This window comes from Salmo trutta, chromosome 21 (assembly GCF_901001165.1).
Source record: "Salmo trutta chromosome 21, fSalTru1.1, whole genome shotgun sequence".
Lineage (NCBI taxonomy): Eukaryota > Metazoa > Chordata > Actinopteri > Salmoniformes > Salmonidae > Salmo > Salmo trutta.
The window spans coordinates 13,565,910-13,591,157 of record NC_042977.1 but is presented as its reverse complement, the minus strand read 5'-3'; the positions used below and the strand labels follow the sequence as shown (position 1 = coordinate 13,591,157).

The 25,248-nt window shown below is 43.8% G+C and overlaps 1 protein-coding gene across 4 annotated transcripts in view; it reads left to right on the top strand.

Annotated features, from left to right (window-relative positions):
* LOC115156729 (small conductance calcium-activated potassium channel protein 2-like) overlaps positions 1-25,248 on the top strand; it is a 64,339-nt gene that overhangs the window by 13,952 nt on the left and 25,139 nt on the right. For all 4 annotated transcript variants that reach the window (XM_029704366.1, XM_029704364.1, XM_029704365.1 and 1 more), the window contains exons 2-4: positions 17,025-17,474; positions 23,989-24,084; positions 24,692-25,110. In XM_029704366.1, the coding sequence (XP_029560226.1) occupies positions 17,025-17,474; positions 23,989-24,084; positions 24,692-25,110 (965 nt within the window). The remainder of the gene's footprint in view (positions 1-17,024; positions 17,475-23,988; positions 24,085-24,691; positions 25,111-25,248) is intronic.

The following is a 25,248-nucleotide window of genomic DNA, read 5'->3' as shown; positions in this document are numbered from 1 at the left end:
CATGTATATGTGCTTTCTTGAGCAGGGGGACCTTGCGGGTGCTGCAGGATTTCAGTCCTTCACGGCGTAGTGTGTTACCAATTGTTTTCTTGGTGACTATGATCCCAGCTGCCTTGAGATCATTGACAAGATCCTCCCGTGTAGTTTTGGGCTGATTCCTCACCGTTCTCATGATCATTGCAACTCCACGAGGTGAGATCTTGCATGGAGCCCCAGGCCGAGGGAGATTGACAGTTCTTTTGTGTTTCTTCCATTTGCGAATAATCGCACCAACTGTTGTCACCTTCTCACCAAGCTGCTTGGCGATGGTCTTGTAGCCCATTCCAGCCTTGTGTAGGTCTACAATCTTGTCCCTGACATCCTTGGAGAGCTCTTTGGTCTTGGCCATGGTGGAGAGTTTGGAATCTGATTGATCGCTTCTGTGGACAAGTGTCTTTTATACAGGTAACAAGCTGAGATTAGGAGCACTCCCTTTAAGAGTGTGCTCCTAATCTCAGCTTGTTACCTGTATGAAAGACACCTGGGAGCCAGAAATCTTTCTGATTGAGAGGGGGTCAAATACTTATTTCCCTCATTAAAATGCAAAACCATTAATAACATTTTTGACATGCGTTTTTCTGGATTTTTTGTTGTTGTTATTCTGTCTCTCACTGTTCAAATTAATCTACCATTAAAATTATAGACTGTTAATTTTTTAGTTAGTGGGCAAACGTACAAAATCAGCAGGGGATCAAATACTTTTTTCCCTCACTGTATTTACAATGACGGCCTACCCCGGACAATGCTGGGCCATTGTGCCCCGCCCTATGGGCCTCCCAATCACGCCCGGATGTGATTCAGCCTGGATTCGAAACCAGGGACTGTCTCTTGCACTGAGACGCAGTGCCTTAGACCGCTGCTCCACTCAGGAGCCCCATTATATCTATCTAAAGTCCTCCATTTATCTCTATGATTGACACTTGACACCGCAACACCTTTTATTTTGCCAAAATAAAGATAGGTAAAGTGATATACATCTAATTCATTATGTTGCTAGATGTTTAAGTAATTCAATAAATCAACAAGTTTCAGATTCATACAATCAACATATTTATTTTACAGAGAGCAATAGATTTGATGTTTCTCCAAATTCATTTGCAAGGTTTTGAAAAGCAGGTACAAAAAATGGTTTTAACTATTTATTTAATTTGGTAAGCATTCCTAAAATGAATCTGTAATCGAAGGTTAATCAAAATGATCACTAATGTGTATGGTTCAGTCTTTATTGCAACTTTTTTCACTATGTTTTGGTTGTGACAAATTGAGTGGGGTGGTGAGGAATTCAGATAAATATTTAAATATCAAAACATGTGCCGAATACAACAGGTGTAGTAGACCTTAAAGTGAAATGCTTACTTACAAGCCCTTAACCAACAATGCAGTCTTAAGAAAAATACCCCCCCCCCCCAAAAAAAAGTTATAAAAGTAACAAATAATTAAAGAGTAGCAGTAAAATAACAATAGCGTGGCTATATACAGGGGGTACCGGTACAGAGTCAATGTGCGGGGGCACCGGTTAGTCGAGGTAATTGAGGTAATATGTACATCTTACCCTCAATCCTGACTATCCTCCCTGTACCTGCCGCTGAAAAACATCCACACAGCATGATGCTGCCACCACCATGATAAACCGTAGGGATGGTCCCAGGTTTCCTCCAGACGTGATGCTTGGCTTCAGGACAAAGAGTTCAATTTTGGTTTCATCAGACTAGATAATCTTGTTTCTCATGGTCTGAGAGTCTTTAGGTGCCTTTTGGCAAACTCCAAGCGGGCTGTCATGTGCCTTTCACTGAGGAGTGGCTTCTGTCTGGCCACTCTACCATAAAGGCCTGATTGGTGGAGTGCTGCAGAGATGGTTGTCCTTCTGGAAGGTTCTCCTATCTCTACAGAGGAATTCTGGAGCTCTAACAGAGTAACAATCTGTTTTTTGTTCACCTCCCTGACCAAGGCCCTTCTAACCCCGATTGCTCAGTTTGACCGGGCAGCCAGCTCTAGGAAGAGTCTTGGTGGTTCCAAACTTCTTCCATTTAAGACTGATGGAGGCCAATGTGTTCTTGGGGACCTTCAATGCTGCAGATCTGTTTTGGTACCCTTCCCCTCTACACAATCCTGTCTATGCGCTCTAAGGACAATTCCTTCGACCTCATGACTGTTTTTTTTCTCTGACATGCACTGTCAACTGTAGGACTTTATATAGACAGGTGTGTGCCTTTCCAAATCATGTCCAATCAATTGAATTTACCACAGGTGGACTCCAATGAAGTTGTAGAAACATCATAAGGATGATCAATGGAAACAGGATGCACCTGAGCTCATTTTCAAGTCTCATAGCAAAGGGCCTGAATACTTATGTAAATGTGATATTTAAGTTTATTTTTATTTTTATGCATTTGTAAAAATGTCTAAAAACCTGTTTTTGCTTTGTCATTATGGGGTATTGTTTGGAGGATATATTGGCACGGGTGTTGTTAGGCCCGAGACAAAATATTCAACAATACCACAACATTGTTGAATACTCGTTTCTGATTGGTCAGAAGGGCATTCTAGAATGGACATTAAAACCAGAAAATGGGACAGTTGGAAAAGATATTGGGACTCGGCTCCACCTCATCCCGCTGCGTCGTCCATTATTTCCAAGCTAATGTACAAAACGTCAACGTTTATCCCTTACATATCAGGGCGCGGTTGGACCTGCAAACTGTATTGTTGGGGGATTTGAAGGACCACAGTCACAATCACTGTGCTCTTAGGTACATTTTTTATTTTTGGGGCAATTTCAGCAGAAATATTGCAGATGGGGAGGTTCAAGTCCCTAATGAGACACCATGGTTTAATGGAGGGATGTATTGCAGAAGGAAATGGTAGAACGATGATTTACTGGGGAAGATGGGTTGATCTGTGGCTGTCTGAAGGTTGGAATTTATGAGTGTGGGAATAAATACATGCACAGTATCAATGTTTGAGGTCCTCCAATCAACGGTGAGGGTGGGAATGTGATTATTGTATGTTTTGTGTTTTGTTATTTCTGTTTTCTGTTTTGGTTTCACTCTGTCAGGGGTGTGTGTGCTGGCGTGCTCGCTTCCAAGCCCGCCCATGCGTCGGCCGGGGATTGGTCCTTCCCACCCTTGGAAAATTCCTTTGGGCTGGGGGCAGGTGGGGGCAAGCACACCCAATGATCAGAGCACCCAGTGATGGATCGGCCATTCATATTGTCATTGTATTGTTGTTGTTTTAAAAATTTATTTAAAGTACCAGTCCAAGGTTTGGACACACTTACTCATTCAAGGGTTTTTCTTTATTTTTACTGTTGTCTACATTGTAGAATAAAAGTGAAGACAAATTTCAAAAGTATGAAATTACACATATGGAATCATGTAGTAACCAAAAAAGTGTTAAACAAATCAAAATAAAAGTTGTATTTGAGATTCTTCAAAGTAGCCACCCTTTGCCTTGATGACAACTTTACACACTCTTGGCATTCTCTAAACCAGCTTAATCTGGAATGCTTTTCCAACAGTCTTGAAGGAGTTCCCACATATGCTAAGCACTTGTTGGCTGCTTTTCCTTCACTCTGCAGTCCAACTCATCCCAAACCATCTCAATTGAGTTGAGGTCAGGTGATTGTGGAGGCCAGGTCATCTGATGCAGCACTACATCACCCTTCTTCTTGGTCAAATCGTCCTTACACAGCCTGGAGGTGTGTTGGGTCATTGTCCTGTTGAAAAACAAATGACAGTTCCACTAAGCACAAACCAGATGGGATGGTGTATCGCTGAATAATGCTGTGGTAGCCATGCTGGTTAAGTGTGCCTTGAATTCTAAATAATTCACAGAGAGCGTCACCAGCAAAGCACCCCCACACCTCATCTTCCATGCTTCACGGTGGGAACCACACATGCGGAGATCATCCGTTCACCTATACTGATTTTCACAAAGACATGGCGGTTGGAACCAAAAATCTCAAATTTGGACTCATCAGACCAAAGGACAAATTTCCACCGGTCTAAATGTCCATTGCTCGTGTTTCTTGGCCCAAGCATATCTCTTCTTATTATTGGTGTCCTTTAGTACTGGTTTCTTTTCAGCAATTCGACCATGAAGTCTCCTCTGAACAGTTGATGTTGAGATGTGTCTGTTACTTGAACTCTGTGAAGATTTATTTGGGCTGCAATTTCTGAGGCTGGTAACTCTAATGAACTTAACTCTGGGTCTTCTTTTCCAGTGGCGTTCCTCATAAGAGCCAGTTTCATCATAGCGCTTGAAGGTTTTAGTGACTGCACTTGAAGAAACTTTCAAAGTTTTTGAAATGTTCCACATTGACTAACCTTCATGTCTTAAAGTAATGATGGACTGTCGTTTCTCTTTGCTTATTTGAGCTATTCTTGCCATAAGATTGACTTGGTCTTTTACCAAATAGGGCTATCTTCTGTATACCATCCCCTACCTTGTCACAACACAACTGATTGGCTGTAACGACGGTTGTCAGGAATGGACCAAGGTGCAGCGGGTTGAGTGCTCATAATTAACTTTTTAATGAAAACACTTATACAAACAAAACAATGGACGACGAATACAGACTTGAAGGCAAACGACAGCAATTCAAGTGACAACCTCCCACAAATACAAACACAAACACACCCTAATATATAGGACTCTCAATCAAAGGCAACTAGACAACACCTGCCTTCAATTGAGAGTCCACACCCCAATTAACTAAACATAGAAACAGACCAACTAGAAAGAACAGACTAACAGAGCAGTGACCAAAAACCCCGGAATACATAAACCAACTACCCTCTACATAATACACACACCCCAAACCACATAAACCAAATACCCTCTGCCACGTCCTGACCAGCCTACACTAACAAAATAACCCTCATACTGGTCAGAACGTGACATTACCCCCCCCCCCCCCCCCAAAGGTGCAGACCCCGGATGCACCTCACACACAAAAAAAACAACAAATAACCCCCAAAACACTAATAAATCCCCAACAGTACATGGGAGGGAAGGGAGGGTGGCCACCGTCACCGACGGTGTTCCTGCAACACCCCCCCCCTAACCCCAATACTCCCCCATCAGGAGGTGGCTCAGAAGCCGGACGCAGACCCCACTCCACCCCTGGCTCACTCCCCTCATAAACTGTCTCTACAGTGATGTCCCTCTATGTCGACCCCGGACTGTAGGACGACTCTAGGAGCTCTGGACTGTAGGCCGACTCTAGGAGCTCTGGACTGTAGGAAGACTCTAGGAGCTCTGGACTGTAGACAGACTCACTTGGTTCTGGACTGTAGCCAGACTCACTCGGCTCTGAACAGTGGGCCGTCTCACCTGGTTCCGAACAGTGGGCCGTCTCTCTCCGGGGCACTGTCGCCGGAAGCTCTGGACGAGGCACTGTTGCCGGAAGTTCTGGACGAGGCACTGTTGCCGGAAGTTCTGGACGAGGCACTGTTGCCGGAAGTTCTGGACTAGGCACTGTTGCCAGAAGTTCTGGACTAGGCACTGTTGCCGGACGTTCTGGACTAGGCACTGTTGCCGGAAGTTCTGGACGAGGCACTGTTGCCGGAAGTTCTGGATTTGGTGGGAGGTTCTGTAACGACGGTCGTCAGGAATGGACCAAGGCGCAGCGGGTTGAGTGCTCATAATTAACTTTTTAATGAAAACACTTATACAAACAAAACAAAACAATGGACGACGAGTACAGACTTGAAGGCAAACGACAGCAATTCAAGTGACAACCTCCCACAAACACAATCACACCCTAATATATAGGACTCTCAATCAAAGGCAACTAGACAACACCTGCCTTCAATTGAGAGTCCACACCCCAATTAACTAAACATAGAAACAGACCAACTAGAAAGAACAGACTAACAGAGCAGTGACCAAAAACCCCGGAATACATAAATCAACTACCCTCTACATAATACACACACCCCGAACCACATAAACCAAATACCCTCTGCCACGTCCTGACCAGCCTGCACTAACAAAATAACCCTCATACTGGTCAGAACGTGACATTGGCTCAAAAGCATTAAGGAAAGAAATTCCACAAATGTACTTTTAACAAGGCACACCTGTTAATTGAAATGCATTCCAGGTGACTACCTCATGAAGCTGGTTGAGAGAATGCCAAGAGTGTGCAAAGCTGTCATCAAGGCAAAGGGTGGCTACTTTGAAGATTCTCAAATATAACATATATTTTGATTTGTTTAACACTTTTTTGGTTACTACATGATTCCATATGTATTATTTCATAGTTTTGATGTCTTCACTATTATTCTACAATGTAGAAAATAGTAAAAATAAAGAAAAACCCGTGAATGAGTAGGTGCGTCCAAACCTTTGACTGGTACTGCATGTATATAAATAAATGTAATCTCTTGCAAGGCATGCCTCAAAATATGTTAATGAACTATAAACAGCAATACCATGCACCCACTAGTGGTCAAATGTTTTTGGTGCTCCAAAAATACAGTAGGGTACTGTATTCTGTGGGGTGGATTTACATTACAGTACCATTTGAAATACAATACTACCATTTTCTCTGTAGTAATGGTGCAAACATAACAGTCTGTTTATTCACTGTGGCACACAGAGGCTGCAGTATAGAGAAAGCCTAATCATTACAACAATTATTATCTGGGTGATCTTTTTCATCTTAATGAATGTTTTTAACAGTCTGAGCTTCATGCACCTCGCCTGAAATTGAAAATATGAATCTATTGTAGGCCTGTAATATTAGTCTTTACTGTAATAACGATAATAATAAGTATTTTTCAGCATTTTACACATCATTTACATTTAAGTCATTTAGCAGACGCTCTTATCCAGAGTGACTTACAAATTGGTGCATTCACCTTATGATATCCAGTGGAACAACCACTTTACAATAGTGCATCTAAATCTTTTAGGGGGGGGGGGGGGTTAGAAGGATTACTTTATCCTATCCTAGGTATTCCTTAAAGAGGTGGGGTTTCAGGTGTCTCCGGAAGGTGGTGATTGACTCCGCTGTCCTGGCGTCGTGAGGGAGCTTGTTCCACCATAGGGGTGCCAGAGCAGCGAACAGTTTGACTGGGCTGAGCGGGAACTGTGCTTCCTCAGAGGTAGGGGGGCCAGCAGGCCAGAGGTGGATGAGCGCAGTGCCCTCGTTTGGGTGTAGGGACTGATCAGAGCCTGAAGGTACGGAGGTGCCGTTCCCCTCACGGCTCCGTAGGCAAGCACCATGGTCTTGTAGCGGATGCGAGCTTCAACTGGAAGCCAGTGGAGAGAGCGGAGGAGCGGGGTGACGTGAGAGAACTTGGGAAGGTTGAACACCAGACGGGCTGCGGCATTCTGAATGAGTTGTAGGGGTTTAATGGCACAGGCAGGGAGCCCAGCCAACGGCGAGTTACAGTAATCCAGACGGGAGATGACAAGTGCCTGGATTAGGACCTGCGCCACTTCCTGTGTGAGGCAGGGTCGTACTCTGCGAATGTTGTAGAGCATGAACCTACAGGATCGGGTCACCGCCTTGATGTTAGTGGAGAACGACAGGGTGTTGTCCAGGGTCACGCCAAGGTTCTTAGCACTCTGGGAGGAGGACGCAATGGAGTTGTCAACCGTGATGGCGAGATCATGGAACGGCTCCGTCTTGCCGAGGTTCAGCTTGAGGTGGTGATCCGTCATCCACACTGATATGTCTGCCAGACATGCAGAGATGCGATTCGCCACCTGGTTATCAGAAGGGGGAAAGGAGAAGATTAATTGTGTGTCGTCTGCATAGCAATGATAGGAGAGACCATGTGAGGATATGACAGAGCCAAGTGACTTGGTGTATAGCGAGAATAGGAGAGGGCCTAGAACAGAGCCCTGGGGGACACCAGTGGTGAGAGCACTTGGTGCGGAGACAGATTCTCGCCACGCCACCTGGTAGGAGCGACCTGTCAGGTAGGACACAATCCAAGCGTGGGCCGCGCCGGAGATGCCCAACTCGGAGAGGGTGGAGAGGAGGATCTGGTGGTTCACAGTATCAAAGGCAGCAGATAGGTCTAAAAGGATGAGAGCAGAGGAGAGAGAGTTAGCTTTAGCAGTGCAGAGAGCCTCCGTGACACAGAGAAGAGCAGTCTCAGTTGAATCACCAGTCTTGAAACCTGACTGATTTGGATCAAGAAGGTCATTCTGAGAGAGATAGCAAGAGGGCTGGCCAAGGACGGCACGTTCAAGAGTTTTGGAGAGAAAAGAAAGAAGGGATACTGGTCTGTAGTTGTTGACATCGGAGGGATCGAGTGTAGGTTTTTTCAGAAGGGGTGCAACTCTCGCTCTCTTGAATCGGAAGGGACGTAGCCAGCGGTCAAGGATGAGTTGATGAGCGAGGTAAGGTAAGGGAGAAGGTCTCCGGAAATGGTCTGGAGAAGAGAGGAGGGGATAGGGTCAAGCGGGCAGGTTGTTGGGCGGCCGGCCGTCAGAAGACGCGAGATTTCATCTGGAGAGAGAGGGGAGAAAGAGGTCAAAGCACAGGGTAGGGCAGTGTGAGCAGGACCAGCGGTGTCATTTGACTTAACAAACCATCATGCAGTGCAATCTACAACATTAATACTATAAAACATATTCAGGGTTTTTTACTGTGCATCTTACAGTGTTTTACTGTTGAAATTACAGAAAAGTCTTATATTGTACAGATGAAGAATCCTGCAATGCAGGGCTTTTTAAACTTGTAGTTTATTTGAGGCTTACAAAGGCTTCTGAAGTTTGTAATTTCCACTTAGCCATTTTTTACTTGATTTTCCCCCATGAAAAATATATCAACCCCTACAAAAAATGTCCATTAATTATAATCCACATAATAATTCACATTTCCTGTTTCTGCAGGATTATTTTCCTGCTGTAGCAAACTGGCTCAACATCTGTACGTACTAATACGTGGGTAGTGCGTACTAGCATTATCTATGTTTACATTTACATTCTGCAACCGACTTACGTACCAATCACATTCAGGGAGTCAAGTCAACTATCAATTCCAGTAAATTCCAGAACTGAGTACAATTTCAATTCATGACTTCATGGGATCTACGGACAATTTTTGAAACCAAGAATTGAATATCAAATCATTCTACGAATTGTCTGGAATTGAACACGTAAAACATGATACTAATGAGGTCCAATTTTTCTCCCAAGGGAGTCCTAAACCCTTTAGTTATATCACTCTGATCTCAGTATTATTCTCTGTGTCTACTGTGACACCTTGGTGCGTACTAATTAGTGCACTATTGTGATGCTGTTGAACACCTAGTGAGTTATTAGCTCTAACAACGGCCATTCAACACCGGCAAAATACCTGTCTTGTCGTCTCCGTGGGGAGTTTTGTCTTGTTTAAGCCATAATTCATTTTTCTTTTCATCTCCGAGGAGGAGATGGGGATGAGAATGCTGCTTCAGGAAGCCTGTAATTGTGCCTGCTATCAAACTGCAGTAATTTTCACCACAGGCTTTTCTCAAAGGACGACCCATACTGATTCCACTGAGGAAAACTCCTCTTGTACTGCCTTAGAAAGACTAAACATATATCAGTATCAGGGGCGAAAATCTGATATCAACTTTGGAGGGGACAATTACATTACATTTTCTCAAGAGCAATTCCTGAGGGGGACACCAAAAGTAGTGCTGTAACACATAGCCTACGTTTAATATGGTAAATGTATATTGAGGAACCAAAGAAATAAAACTACACAACTAATCACAACAGCAATACCATTGCCTTTAACAAATCTTAGTTCAGTCACCAGTTTAAGTTGAGAGTGGGGGTATCCATGGCATTTTCCAATTATGTTCCTATTTTACAAGTCAAAAAAATTGAGAACCTTTCATAATGTTGCCAAACAAAGACTCAACAAACTTACCTGAGACTCCCTGTCTCTGCCAGTCTGTCCCTGCATATCTGTCCCCAACTCTGCTGTCTGTGCGCCATCTGTTGCCTGCTCTGCCTAATGACATCATTGTGAAACATTCCATTAGCATTTCACTTCTTTCTTATGAACATTTTATCAACTAGTCTGAGATATTAGGCTACTAGGGTTCTTACTTTGCGTTTTGGTGTACTGAAAAATACTCTGATGTCCGTCTTTTTTCTGCCATTTTTCTACCTGGTTGGCTACACACACACAGTATGTAGGTTATTTACAGTAGGAGATGGTCTTCTATCATCTTATCTTCTATCATTCTATATGGGCTTCGATCTAAAAGGTAGCTAGCAAATGTGAAACGGATTGCAGTGACAAGAGTTGACAGCTGTATGAGTTCACCATTTACACAACATATGCTGCAACCTTTTGTAATTTTAATCGTTTGTTTCATATTGGCTGGCTTCCAACAATAGATGAATTTGCAAAGCTAGCGAGCACCAATTCAGTGGTGTTTGCTATAATCTTTGCTACCCGGGTTAAATAAAGGTGAAATAAAATATATAAATAAAAGTTCCCTTGCGACAATTTAGCTTTTGCAACGAGACCATTAAATATATTTAAAACAATGGTAGAAGAGAGTGTAGTTCTGTTCATTTTATCGCTAACCTTATCACAGGGACTTTGAAGCACTAACTTACATGCATGCTGAACTTGGAATAAATTGACGATAGCAAAGATTCCATCTTTGACGACGCCACATAAATGGAATAGGTACTAGCTAGCTTAATAGTTAATATTTGCGCGCTAGCTCTGCATATTCAGCTAGTGTGTGTGCGCGATTGACTGGATTAACCTCACGTCAGTTACGTTCATTGAGTGCCTTTCAGACAGTAGATACGACCTCTACGTTACCTAGCAAGCTAAGGAACTGGCAGTGGATCAAACCATTGTGAGGCAAAGGGTGGGGGGGTTGCAATCTTTTGAAACTTAAAAACGCGCTATTAAGTGTCTATAATCAGCACAATTGCTTTCATTGCGTATTATTAATATTATTTAAATTACATAGTTATGTTTCAGTGATATATTGGGGGGCACAAATCATATTTTTCCCAGGATGGGGGGGTCGTGTCCCCCCCGTCTCCCCCGGGGTTTCCGCCCCTGATCAGTATACAGTGAGTTTACACTGTTTACTGTGTATACTGGATAGTATACAGCAAGGATTCTATAAGTAATTGGGCACAGTGTTTACATTGAAGCATTGTAGTTTTACTGTATCAAAGCACATTAAGATCTTTCCTTAGAACATTTTCTGACAAGGCAGGCTTAGTCTGAATAGGCGGTGGTGCGTTACATCTTTACTAATTAGACGTGCTTAGATCCTGGCTGGTGCTCTTGGTCGGGTTGGACAGCCCAGCCCTGGTGCCTGCTGGCCTGTCACAGAAATATGACAGCGTCTGTGCAATGTGACAAACCGGCAACTATAGCCTACAGCTCTCTGTCTCAACAGGAGCAGGCTGGGGAGGTCCCCAGGGGTCTGTCCTGTCTTTCTCTCTTTTCCTCCCTCTCTCCCTCCTCCCTCGTGTCCCTCCGTTTTCTTTGTATGAGTAGGCCCTCCTTCACACATGCGCCTCATGTCCGAATACACATAGGCAAACACACAGGCTGGCAGGCAGGCATACAGGCTGGCATTCAGGCAGGCAGGCGTGCAGCCGTGCAGGCTGGCAGGCAGGTGTGCAGGTGTACAGGCTGGCAGGCAGGCGTGCAGGACGGCAGGCAGGCATGCAGGCGTACAGGCTGGCAGGCAGGCAGGCATACAGGCTGGCAGGCAGGCACGCTGCCCAACATTTTTTCAGTTGGGCTCTTCAGTTATCCCTGGCTGCAAACGGTCTGTCTCTGTGTCAGCCTCAGGCCTGGTCTGATGCTTGGCCGAGGCTTTCACGCACACACACACACGCACAAGCATGCGCACACCACACGCATACCGCAGGAGATTGGTGGCACCTTAATTGGGGAGAACAGGCTCATGGTTATTGCTGGTGTGGAATTAGTGGAATGGTATCAAATACATTAGACACATGGTTTCCAGGTGTTAGATGCCATTCTGTTCGCACCGTTCCGGCCATTATTTTAAGCCGTCCTCCCCTCAGCAGCCTCCTGTGATGCACACACACACACGCACACACACGGGTTGGCTGTACAGTGCACTATTTCAATTTCAAGGGATTGTGTGTGCATTCAAAACTGCGGTGCAGTAGCTCCATCAAGTCCAAAAGAAGGAGGGTATTCTATTAGATTGGAGCCGGCTGGAGAGGGGAGTGAAGGAGGGAGGGAGCTAGAGGAGGAGATAGGCAGAGAGTTGCAGTGCTTCATTTCAACTGTTCTGCACTGTGGCTTTTCAATTTGATTAAGAGGCTCCATTTCATACAGGCTGGATGCTGTGTGCCATTCAGAATGAAAATTGAAGCGTTCGCCGGGACAGACAACTACCCCATGTCTCCTTCTGAAGGAGGATCAGCGGACAAAGGCAACCGCGGCTTGTTGTGCCCTTCACGTCCCAAATGGCACCCTATTCCCTATATATTGCACTTCTTTTGACCAGGGCCCATGGGACACTATATAGGGTAATGCACTATTTGGGACGCACACTTTTTGTCGGGGTGGGAAACGGGAGTGAGCACCCTTTGCATGGTAAAGAGCTGGGTGTGGTTTCTGGTTAAGAGTAGTCCACTATTTAGGCAATAGAGTGACATTTGGGACGCACAATTTGTCAGGTGTGGGAAACGGGAGAGAGCACTCTCTGCATGGCAAAGAGTCGAGTGTTATGACTTTTGATTTCTTCTATGGAAGTCAAATACAATTAACTGAAATGCATGGAAATTCACCGAAATGAAACGCATCACAATAGAGGAACAGTAGTTCAAATGTCAAAATGGAATAGGTTATGTGTTGTGAGTTGGGAGAATGGTACAGAATGAGCTCTTTTGGGATATCCATGTGAGATTTGCCTGTAGAAAAAGGTTATGTGTTACTGTACTTCCATCTTACCTTTTTGTATTTCTCTTGTGCCGTCTCCTATACGGTATGGACACCCCCATCTAGGAGTTAGTTAGTCAGTCAGCGGTCAGTGGTTTATTTTCAGCCACCAAGAGAGCCTGCAGCATAATGGTCAGAAATGGTGACCGAAGTCAAGGGGAGAAGCGTATTCCTCCATTTCTCTCCATCTCTTTCCATCAATACTGTTCAGTATGTTATTGGAATAACCTGTCATGGCTCCTTTCTGTTTACCTCCTTTGGTCTCATACGGCAGTCATACCCATTTGCTTTGATCGATTGTCATTTAATCACTTAACAAAGCAAACTTTGTCATTGTGTTTTATTTTCAGCCTCAGAAGGGTAATTTTATTGGGGAAATGAATCATGACAAATAGGCGTCGCTAGGGAACTGTAATTGTCCCACCTTTTCAAATGAAGTTTGAGGTCTTCCAATTCCCGTCAAGCAACCTTACGGTTTTATGGTAGGAACCTTATGGGTTTATGGCAGGAATGTGCCACTATCTGAGATACGTTTCAAAAAGGGGTCTTAATGACGCAATGATAAAACTATTTAATACAGCAAAGGGGATTAGAACAGCCTGGCCCCCTCTAATCCTTAACCTTTAGTCTGGTCTGTGTCAGGCGATAGTGTCACTGGGCCGGACTTAGTACATTTCCATTATGGGCAATCAGACTTTATTTCCAAACCCATCTAGTGGCATTAGGGAGCTCACTCAAGCCAAATAACAGGCAGTGCTGTCAAACACCCCCATTATTTTGGAAAATGCACTGTTCCATTTGAAGTCAAGTTTTACAAGCCATTATGATAAACTGAGTGAACTGCCTGAAGAGCTGTGGAGATCCAACTGAAATGCACGCCAGTGTAGTACTCTACTAGCTAGCATTCTACACTACAGTTCAAAAGTTTGGGTCACTTAGAAATGTCCATGTTTTTGAAAGAAAAGCACATTTTTTGGTCCATTAAAATAACATCAAATTGATCAGAAATACAGTTGTAGACATTGTTAATGTTGTAAATGACTATTGTAGCTGGAAATGTCTGATTCTTTTATGGAATATCTACATAGCCGTACAGAGGCCTATTATCAGCAACCATCACTCCTGTGCCATATCTCAGACTGGCCAATAAAAAGAAAAGATGGGCAAAAGAACACAGACAGAGATATGGCTTTTTCTTTGCAACTCTGCCTAGAAGGCCAGCATCCCGGAGTTGCCTCTTCACTGTTGACGTTGAGACTGGTATTTTGCGGGTACTATTTAATGAAGCTGCCAGTTGAGGACTTGTAAGGCGTCTGTTTCTCAAACTAGACACTCTAATGTACTTGTCCTCTTGCTCAGTTGTGCACCGGGGCCTCCCACTCCTCTTTCTATTCTGGTTAGAGCCAGTCTGCGCTGTTCATTTCTCAGAACAAGAATAGACTGACGAGTTTCAGAAGAAAGGTCTTTGTTTCTGGCCATTTTGAGCCCGTAATCAAACCCACTAATGCTGATGCTCCAGATAATCAACTAGTCTAAAGAAGGCCAGTTTTATTGCTTCTTTAATCAGCACGACAGTTTTCAGCTGTGCTAAAATAATTGAAAAAGGGTTTTCTAATGATCAATTAGCCTTTTAAAATGATAAACTTGGATTAGCTAACACAACGGGCCATTGGAACACAGGAGTGATGGTTCCTGATAATGGGCCTCTGTACGCCTATGTAGATATTCCATAAAAAATCTGCCGTTTCCAGCTACAGTAGTCACTTACAACATTAACAATGTCTACACTGTATTTCTTATCAGTTTGATGTTATTTTAATGGACAAAAAATGTGCGTTTCATTCAAAAACAAGGACATTTCTAAGTGACCCCAAACTTTTGAACAGTGGTGTACATACTTGTTGTGTCTTTGGCTATGCCAGATTAAGTGATATGACATGCTATTCTATAAAATCCTTTCTCTGTAATTAATATTACTAATCATGTAAATGTAATTAACTAGAAAGTCCGGGCACCACGAAAGAGTGTTTATAGAGCTGTTATCTTCCGAATAAACTCTTAAAGACCTATTAATATTTCACATCAATAGCAGTCAATATTAATCGTCACCTTATTTCAGTCTCATCTGAAAGTTGTAAATTCTTGGTTATTTTCACAAACCCTGGCTAACAAGTTGAATCAGCAATACAAAATTGGGTTTAATTATTTATTTACTAAATACCTAACTAATCACACAGAATTACATATACACAGAATGCAAATTATGTCATACAGAAAACGTCCCTGGTGGACGGAGCCGACATGACAGCTGGTTACACAAAGGGAGGGGGTTGGGTTTGAGTGAAAGAGCGGGAAGACTGAGGAACAAAGGGAGAAGCTATGCTATCGTAAATACAGTATCTTATGCATTCTATATTACCGCCCATTTGGAAAAGGGAAATGCAATAAATATTTACTCTGAGCTGCGCTTTGGTAGGTTGGTCGTAGATGCTGGCCGTGTTGCCCAACAGAGATCTTGCTGTCCTCGGAAGAATGTCTCTAGTGGTAAATGGGATACGTTGTAGTATCAACGTAGTACGTTGTAGTCGTTGTGTGTTAGACTGAACGTCATCCGTCCTTTCCTAGCCCACGTTTACAGCGGCCGCTGCTAACACAACGGCTAGGAGGTATCACTTCTGTAGTGAATAAGAGTTCAAAGTTCATACCATTTGCAACCAAAGCTCACGCTGAGGTTGGCTTAGTTCTGTAGTTATTATCTGAATCTTTCTGACATCGGACCGTCGCCCTAATGTACCGGAACAGGAGGTTACATTTTCGTCCAGGGCTTATATAGTGGAGGGAGAGAAGGGTGTGTTTCATAGTTTATAACCCATGTCTCTTCACAGGGGCAGGCCACTGATTGAGCAGGGTTCTAACCTTATGAAAACCCAATTCTCTCATTTGGAAGCTAAAATTACATTTAATCTTTCACAAATAGTTTCATATTTAAACATTTAAATTGCACAACAATTCCATGTGAATCTGATAACAAGAATGTGTAGACTTTCCCAGATCCAGTTTATGTCGTCCTGTCATCAGTCATAATGTCTCAGATGACAACCGAACTGACATCATATTCATTAAGTACCAACGCATGTTTTCCACTGGTTGAATTACCGAAATATGGTTCCTTTCCCCCCACCATTTGATGTTCCCAGACTCTCTATGTTTAACAAAGGCTATTCAAGAGTCCTTCAGTAGAGTCAAGAGAGAGAGGGGAGAAAGGTATTTGTGGGGAGGTCATAAACCTTACCCACAGGCCAACGTCATGACATACTGTAAATTTTTCTGCACTTCCTCTGCTTTCTCACCCCATTTAACTCTTGCCTGTCCTTGAACCAGTGATGCAATGCAATCACACTCTGGTTCAAAGATAGCACCGAAAGGTCTGAGCAGGAATCCTCTTCAATTTAGATGCTGTTTTTGACAAACAGATGACGAAGACGCGTCTTTGGCTGAAGAATGTCCTTGATTACCCTTTGTCTGATTAAAGAAAAGCAACTCAGTCACTCAGTCTTTTTGGACACCCCATCTCTGCAGGAAAAATTGTTTCTTTAACAGGACACAAGGTCATGCAGCACATAAATCTTTCATACTGAAATTTGTGCCGCACAAAGATGAAACGTTCTGCACTTTGTAGGGTCCACTATTAGTTATATGGCTTTATTTATGCATCCATCTTCATTCACTGTTCATGTGTTTTTGCCCTGTTGATCTGGATGCATTATTTGTGAGGGACAGTTGATGTGTGCCATGTACAGCAGCACAATAACACAGATATTGTCATCCCTAAGCATTGATTTAGTGCAGAGCAGTGTTTCTAGTTCGTGCTTCCGACTCCGGCCCATGGGATATTGCTCAAATTGAAGTTATAAAGAAAAGGTGGTCCTCAAAAGAGGACTATACTGTATTTTCCCATTCTCTGACACCAGACCGATTGGTGAGATATCCCTCCACCCTCAGACACTGATGCACTGTTGAGTTTGGTTTCTGTTTCTCTAACATCCTCCTGTCTTTTTTCCGCCAGGCAACCACTGAGCAAAAGAAGCTGAGCCATGCTGGATCCAACCCCTCCCTCTCCGAGAGCAGCGGCCGACTCCCTCAGATAGCCATGAATACCTGCAAGCACAATGGCGGCGTAGTGAGACCACTGGGCAGCCTGGCGTCGTCGCGGCGCAACCTAGCAGAGCTCGACTCGGAAACACAGCCCCTCCAGACGCTGCACAGCTCTGGCCTGGAGGTGGTGGTTTCCAAGGACAACGGTGAGGACCCCGGCAAGGCATCCAACGAGAGCCTGGTCAGGGACGGGAACGGTGCTCCTGTGAAGAAAAACAAAGACATCGGCTATAGGCTCGGCCACCGGAGGGCGCTCTTTGAGAAGCGAAAGAGACTCAGTGACTACGCACTCATCTTCGGGATGTTTGGGATTGTCGTCATGGTGACGGAGACGGAACTGTCCTGGGGAGTTTACGGCAAGGTAATTAGTGTGGGTGGTCTTTTTGTTTGTTGCCTACCTCCAATACTCTTGAGTCGTTCCACATATAGTGTACGTTTTGCGTCCCTTAGATATTGTAAGTATACTTAACAAAAATATAAACACAACATGCAACAATTTCAACGATTTTACTGAGTTACAGTTCATATTAGATAATCAGTCAATTGAAATACATTCATTAGGCCCTAATCTAAGGATTTCACATGACTGGGCAGGGGCAAAGCCAATCAGAATGAGTTTTTCCCCGCAAAAGGGCTTTATTACAGACAGAAATACTCCTCAGTTTCATCAGCTGTCCAGGTGGTTGGTCTCAGACGATCCCGCGGATGATGAAGCTATATGTGGAGGTCCTGGGCTGGCGTAGTTGCACGTGGTCTGCAGTTGTGAACATACAGTGCCTTCGGAAAGTATTCAGACCCCTTGACTTTTTCCACATTTTGTTACATTACAGACTTATTCTAAAATTGATTAAATTGTTTTTTTTCCTCATCCATCTACACACAATAAGGTATTTCTGTTCTGTTTTTAAAATTGTTAATACATTTGCAAAAATATTTTAAAAAACTGTTTTCACTTTGTCATTATGGGGTATTGTCTGTAGATTGCTGAGGAATTAATTTCATGAAATTCTTTTTTGGAATAAGGCTGTTACGTAAAAAAAATGTGGAAAAAGTCAACGGGTCTGAATGCTTCCCGAAGGCACTGTATAATAGTCAAATCATAGTGTAAATGCAGGTGAGCTTTTTCTACTCATTTTAGCCATTTCTGGTGTTTTGTGGTGGAAAACTGGGTGCGTCGAGCATAACATAACATGCCAACCTGTTACCCAATAGATAGATAGGATAGGCTAGAAATATTTAAACAAAACATTTTTGGGGGTGAAGCTTACATTTAATTGCCCCTCCCTGTTGCACACAACAAGCTTCCATTCCGCCTGTCACAAGCGGATTCATGGCTGATTTAAGATGAAAACATCAACCCTGTTACGGTCAACCCTGTTATTTTATTTGGCACTTCATTGGCTCATTGTATTTTTTATTCAACGTCTTGAGATGGTAAAAACATGTTTTTCTATTAAATTTCTCTTTGTCAGAATGTTAAAATTAGGTGACTTTTCTTTTCGTTTTCTTTTTTTTTACTTCACTACCCAAAACGTACTCTATCGGTGGAACGACTCTCCTATGCTAATTGTAGATATGTAGTAATGTTATACATGGTGAACACACAGTCAATTTCATAAAGATATAGCTGTATTAAAGTAACAAAAACCTGCCTCAACATTATATTTGTGAGGATGGCCTTTTTGAATGGTTTGATTTCGTATTGGAATAGACAACTGCTGCAGTATCAGAGGGCAGAGCTTGGCCAAAGGACTGTTTTCACTAGGCTGCTGATGGTATTCTGAGAATCTCTTTGAAGACAGCAGTCAAACAAGATGCTGCACAATCAAGCAATAGAGCGAGCTACTTCAAAGTGTCTGACCCCTGCAAACAATAATGAGTTGTTAGGACGTCCTCAGGTTTTCTCTAGTTCCCGGTTGGTCCCGTGGACGTCCCCCAGGACGATTTTAGGAAATTCTTGGGACATTGTGTCCCCAAAGAACGTTCCCTTAGGACCATCACGCAATGTCCTAAGAACTAGTCAAATGAAAGCCCTGATAACCTCCTAAAAAGGTCCTGATATGGTTCTCAGTGACGTCCTGAAAACGCACATGGGAACTAAACAAAGGTCCCACAGAGAACGTTCCCTTGGGACCATCACGCGATGTGATAACAAGATAATGTAGCGGCAAAACCCTATACGGACCTAATGGGAAGGTCATCGAATGTCCTCAGGACATCCTGTATTTGCTGAGACATTATCTCTGACCAGCGCATGGGAGTGTCAGGACAACCCAACATGGGGGCAGGCTGCTGTAATTTCAGTCGCATTGGCCTGGTCGTGACTCCCAGACCTAACATTTGCTCTAATTAACCAATCAATTTGGATTTGGGCAGTTCTTTCTGTCCAGACATTTTTTCACAGTGCACTTGGGGAAAGGTTCGACCCCAATGTTTACAAGGCTGCACTGTTGGCTAGCGTCACCACATAGTCAATGCTACGAGCCAGCATTGATTGCCCTAAGTAATAGCTGGAACGGCTACTGTATTTTTTTTTACAACTGCATGAGGTAAAGATACAGTAGCAATGTTTTGGTCAAGTCCAGCCAATTCCATAAATTTATTTGAATTTAATTGATGAATCCATTATTGCCTATAGGTTTTTATAAGGTTTCTACCCTGCAAACGAAAATAAGTCGTTAGGACATCCCCAGAACTTCACGAAATGGTCGCCTGCAGATTTTGTCTAGTTCCCGGTTAGTCCCGGGGACGTCACCTGATGGTTGCAAAGAAAGACCCTTTACTCAGTATTTTGTTGAAGCACCCTTGGCAGCGATTAAAGCATAGAGTTTTCTTGGGTATGACGCTACAAGTTTGGCACACCTGTATTTGGGGAGTTTCTCTCATTCTTCTCTGCAGATGCTCTCAAAAAATAAAGTTATACACAGGGAACGGGCACCCTAGCTTCATTAGAAATCACCCCTTGTTACTGTTGCCAATCCCAGCAAGGACCTGATTGGTGAACCACTGATCCATTCACAGCTCTTCGTCTTATTTATACAGTAATTATTATTCAACATGTCCTCACCTGGAATTTAAACTCACAATCTCTTGGTTCGCAGCTGCTTTTTTGGTCCTTTGGCTACCACGCTGTAACAGCATGAAGCGAACCAGTGCACATGCGCAGATATTTTGTGGGACTGTGTGTGACTGTGTGAGAGCAAAATCTTGGATCTCGCTCATCTCAATATCTGCAGCGCTGCTCGTAGCAACGTCATTTCGCTGAGTCTACCTTTAAGAAAAAGTATTATACACTGCTCAAAAAAATAAAGGGAACACTAAAATAACACATCCTAGATCTGAATGAATGAAATAATCTTATTAAATACTTTTTTCTTTACATAGTTGAATGTGCTGACAACAAAATCACACAAAAATAATCAATGGAAATCCAATTTATCAACCCATGGAGGTCTGGATTTGGAGTCACACTCAAAATTAAAGTGGAAAACCACACTACAGGCTGATCCAACTTTGATGTAATGTCCTTAAAACAAGTCAAAATGAGGCTCAGTAGTGTGTGGCCTCCACGTGCCTGTATGACCTCCCTACAACGCCTGGGCATGCTCCTGATGAGGTGGCGGATGGTCTCCTGAGGGATCTCCTCCCAGACCTGGACTAAAGCATCCGCCAACTCCTGGACAGTCTGTGGTGCAACGTGGCATTGGTGGATGGAGACATGTTGTCCCAGATGCGAGACATGTTGTCCCAGATGTGCTCAATTGGATTCAGGTCTGGGGAACGGGCGGCCCAGTCCATAGCATCAATGCCTTCCTCTTGCAGAAACTGCTGACACACTCCAGCCACATGAGGTCTAGCATTGTCTTGCATTAGGAGGAACCCAGGGCCAACCGCACCAGCATATGGTCTCACAAGGGGTCTGAGGATCTCATCTCGGTACCTAATGGCAGTCAGGCTACCTCTGGCGAGCACATGGAGGGCTGTGCGGCCCCCAAAAGAAATGCCACCCCACACCATGACTGACCCACCGCCAAACCGGTCATGCTGGAGGATGTTGCAGGCAGAAGAACGTTCTCCACGGCGTCTCCAGACTCTGTCACGTCTGTCACATGTGCTCAGTGTGAACCTGCTTTCATCTGTGAAGAGCACAGGGCGCCAGTGGCGAATTTGCCAATCTTGGTGTTCTCTGGCAAATGCCAAACGTCCTGCACGGTGTTGGGCTGTAAGCACAACCCCCACCTGTGGACGTCGGGCCCTCATACCACCCTCATGGAGTCTGTTTCTGACCGTTTGAACAGACACATGCACATTTGTGGCCTGCTGGAGGTCATTTTGCAGGGCTCTGGCAGTGCTCCTCCTGCTCCTCCTTGCACAAAGGCGGAGGTAGCGGTCCTGCTGCTGGGTTGTTGCCCTCCTACGGCCTCCTCCACGTCTCCTGATGTACTGGCCTGTCTCCTGGTAGCGCCTCCATGCTCTGGACACTACGCTGACAGACACAGCAAACCTTCTTGCCACAGCTCGCATTGATGTGCCATCCTGGATGAGCTGCACTACCTGAGCCACTTGTGTGGGTTGTAGACTCCGTCTCATGCTACCACTAGAGTGAAAGCACCGCCAGCATTCAAAAGTGACCAAAACATCAGCCAGGAAGCATAGGAACTGAGAAGTGGTCTGTGGTCACCACCTGCAGAACCACTCCTTTATTGGGGGTGTCTTGCTAATTGCCTATAATTTCCACCTGTTGTCTATTCCATTTGCACAACAGCATGTGAAATTTATTGTCAATCAGTGTTGCTTCCTAAGTGGACAGTTTGATTTCACAGAAGTGTGATTGACTTGGAGTTACACTGTGTTGTTTAAGTGTTCCCTTTATTTTTTTGAGCAGTATATTTATCATAGTGATAAAAGTACCCACCTAATTATCATTATTCTAGTAAAATGAAAGTACTAAAAAGGTCCTGACATGGTCCTCAGTGACCTGATAAATTAAATGGAACTACACAAAGGTCCACCAGAGAACGTTCCCTTGGGACAAACATGTGACGTCCTCATGACCATCATGAAACGTCCCCTTGTGATCATTGAATGTCCCATGGATAACGTCCTCTCAGAGCCAAATAGGAACCTTTTCATAACGTTCCCTAATGGACATCAAAATACCTCATTATTACGTTATACTGCGACCAAACCTAAACCTGTACTGAACGTCCTCTTATGGTCCCTAGGTTAACGTCATGTTTTATTGTTCCTAGAAAGTTCTCAGAAGGAAAACCTTTAAAGGGACCTAATGGGAATGTCACCTAATTTCCTTAGGACGTCCCCTGTTTGCTGGGTGTTAACCAAAAATTGAACTGACCCCATCCCTGAATGACACGGCACTCCTCCCACATAAGACGGGCTACAATACGGATGAGCCATTTTCTATCTTGCATGTCACATCACATGGACATCAAGGTTTTCCGAGCCCTTAAGGAGGGGAATGCGTTAAAGGGAGTGAGCTTTGGGACTGAAAAATCCTTGAACTTCTGGCAGGTGGATTAATTGGTTTACTCAATGTTATTTCACTGGGGACTTCTCAAAACAATTTCAGACATTAGCGTGTCTTGGGAGGTACCAGAGACCTGAGGGGCAAAGCAATTTACTTGATTGCTAAAAATACATTCGCTAATTTTCTCTCCGCCTACTATGTCTGTTGGCTGCATGGTCAGTGTAATGGCTCATATTCTAATGCATGCTTTCTTGACCCCACCCCAAGAGAGCATATCAATATCCATTTACAATGACTTGGACGTTTGAGGGCCTTGACAACCGAGTAATGGGCAGCTTTTACAATCGCTAGTGACGTTTATGAATGATGATTCCCGTTGTTGTTTTTGTCGCTGTTGTCAGGATCGTGATTACAACCCCACGTCATTACCATAACACGTTTTACTCCCCACCACTATTACAGCTGATTTATCAAATGGATTTTTACCCACAGAGGGAACTCGAGTAGTGCAGGCCCTCATTCCAAAGATCTATGATTCCTTTATATGCGTTGCAGCTCTAGCAACCAAACGACCAATTCATCACGCGCACCACCCATCTAGGGTCACGTCTTGCTAATGCCAGGATATGCACAACAGAACTGCGCCGTTTCTGCATCTACTATTAGATTGAAAATACCTCTCTCCCCTCTTAGTGGCAGCATTTATGAATTAGTAGTTAGCATACTGTAGACAGCCAATGTTTCACCTCTACTTTCTGCCACTGTCATGTTTTGAGACAACGTTTTGAGACAACACTTTGTGGTGCTCTCTCATTAGGTTTTAAGCTAATAAAAGGTGGTTTTCACCGGTTTGTTGTTGCCCGCGCTGTCAGTGTTTCTCTCCCCAGCCGCTCTGCTTGTTTTTCTCTACTACTACTACAGTCACTCCAAAGAAGTTAAAAGTTGGAAGGATTTATTTGCTCCATCCAACTCGAAATCTGAAATCAACATGCTTTGCCCACCATTTTTTATATTTAACTAGGCAAGTCGGTTAAGAACAAATTCTTATTTACAATGACGGTTCAGGGACAGTGGGTTAACTGCCTAGATCAGGGATTTGATCTATCAACCTTTTGGTTACTGGCCCAACACTCTAACCACTAGGCTACCTGCCGCCCCATTAGGACTGCTTAAGACTGATTGACACAGGTGAAGATTTATTAGGCAGTTTATATTAATGCTTTTAGGTATGACCCAGGTATGACCACTCTTCTGAAAGTCAACATAGTTCTTTATTGATGATTCATGTAGAACCTAAGTATATTGTTAATATATTTTCTATATTTATATTTGTCGTCAATATTACTGTCTCTAAAAAAAGATTTGATGTCTTTGTCTCTCACTACAGGAATCTTCGTACTCATTTGCACTGAAATGCCTTATCAGCCTTTCCACTGTTATATTGCTTGGTCTTATAATAATGTACCATGCCCGGGAAATCCAGGTGAGTCGAAATAATGGAACAATGTTGCAGGAAATACCATTTCATTATGTCGTCATTTATGTGGTGGTGTGGTGATTGCCTGAATTGCTCGAAATTGACATTTCATGGACGCATTAAGGCATGCTGTGTAATTGAGTTTGATTATCTTATTGCATTGATTATGATGCCTGTTATTAATAAATCCTAATATTTAAAGTTTTTAGTTTTTTTTTAGGATTCAACAGTTATACAGGTCAGCTTAATTGGGTATATTAGATATTTTACCGTCCTACTTCAGTTGATTTATATTATGATATTTACTAAGAAATTGTGAGACAGCAATGCAATGTCCTCTCAACAAGGTGCTCTCTGGTACTTATTTTAAGACCATATTTTAAATAAAGAGGGGCATCTATTAAATATTTTATAAAGTTTGTATGGTCTAAAAATCTGGTATAAAGCTAAGCACTGTGGAACAATGTGTACCTACACTGCAGTAAGAAACTACCTGCTTATATAATTACCTGGTAAATACATGGTTTTAAGTGTGACCAACGAAGACTGTCAAATAAAGTATATAAAGACTGTAAAATAAAGCATAACTGAGCTATTTTGTGCTCCTCTGCAGCTGTTTATGGTGGACAATGGGGCGGACGACTGGAGGATAGCCATGACGTACGAGCGCATCTTCTTCATCGTGCTGGAGCTGCTGGTGTGCGCCATCCACCCCATCCCGGGCCATTACCGCTTCACGTGGACGGCGCGGATTGCCTTCACCTACACGCCGTCGACGGCCAACGCCGACGTGGACATCATCCTCTCCATTCCCATGTTCCTGCGCCTCTACCTGATCGGCCGCGTCATGCTGCTGCACAGCAAGCTCTTCACGGACGCCTCGTCGCGCAGCATCGGCGCCCTCAACAAAATCAACTTCAATACGCGCTTCGTCATGAAGACCCTCATGACCATCTGCCCCGGCACCGTGCTGCTTGTCTTCAGCATCTCCTCCTGGATCATTGCCGCCTGGACGGTGCGCGTCTGCGAGAGGTAAACAACAGCTAGGGAGTTCCCTAGAGAGGGAAAACCAATGCCGCGCACCACAGAAACGCGCGCCCCACCGCTGTGCACTGTGTGTGTCGGCTCTCCCCCGTCTCATTTTCTGTTATCGGTGTCCTGTTGTGTTGT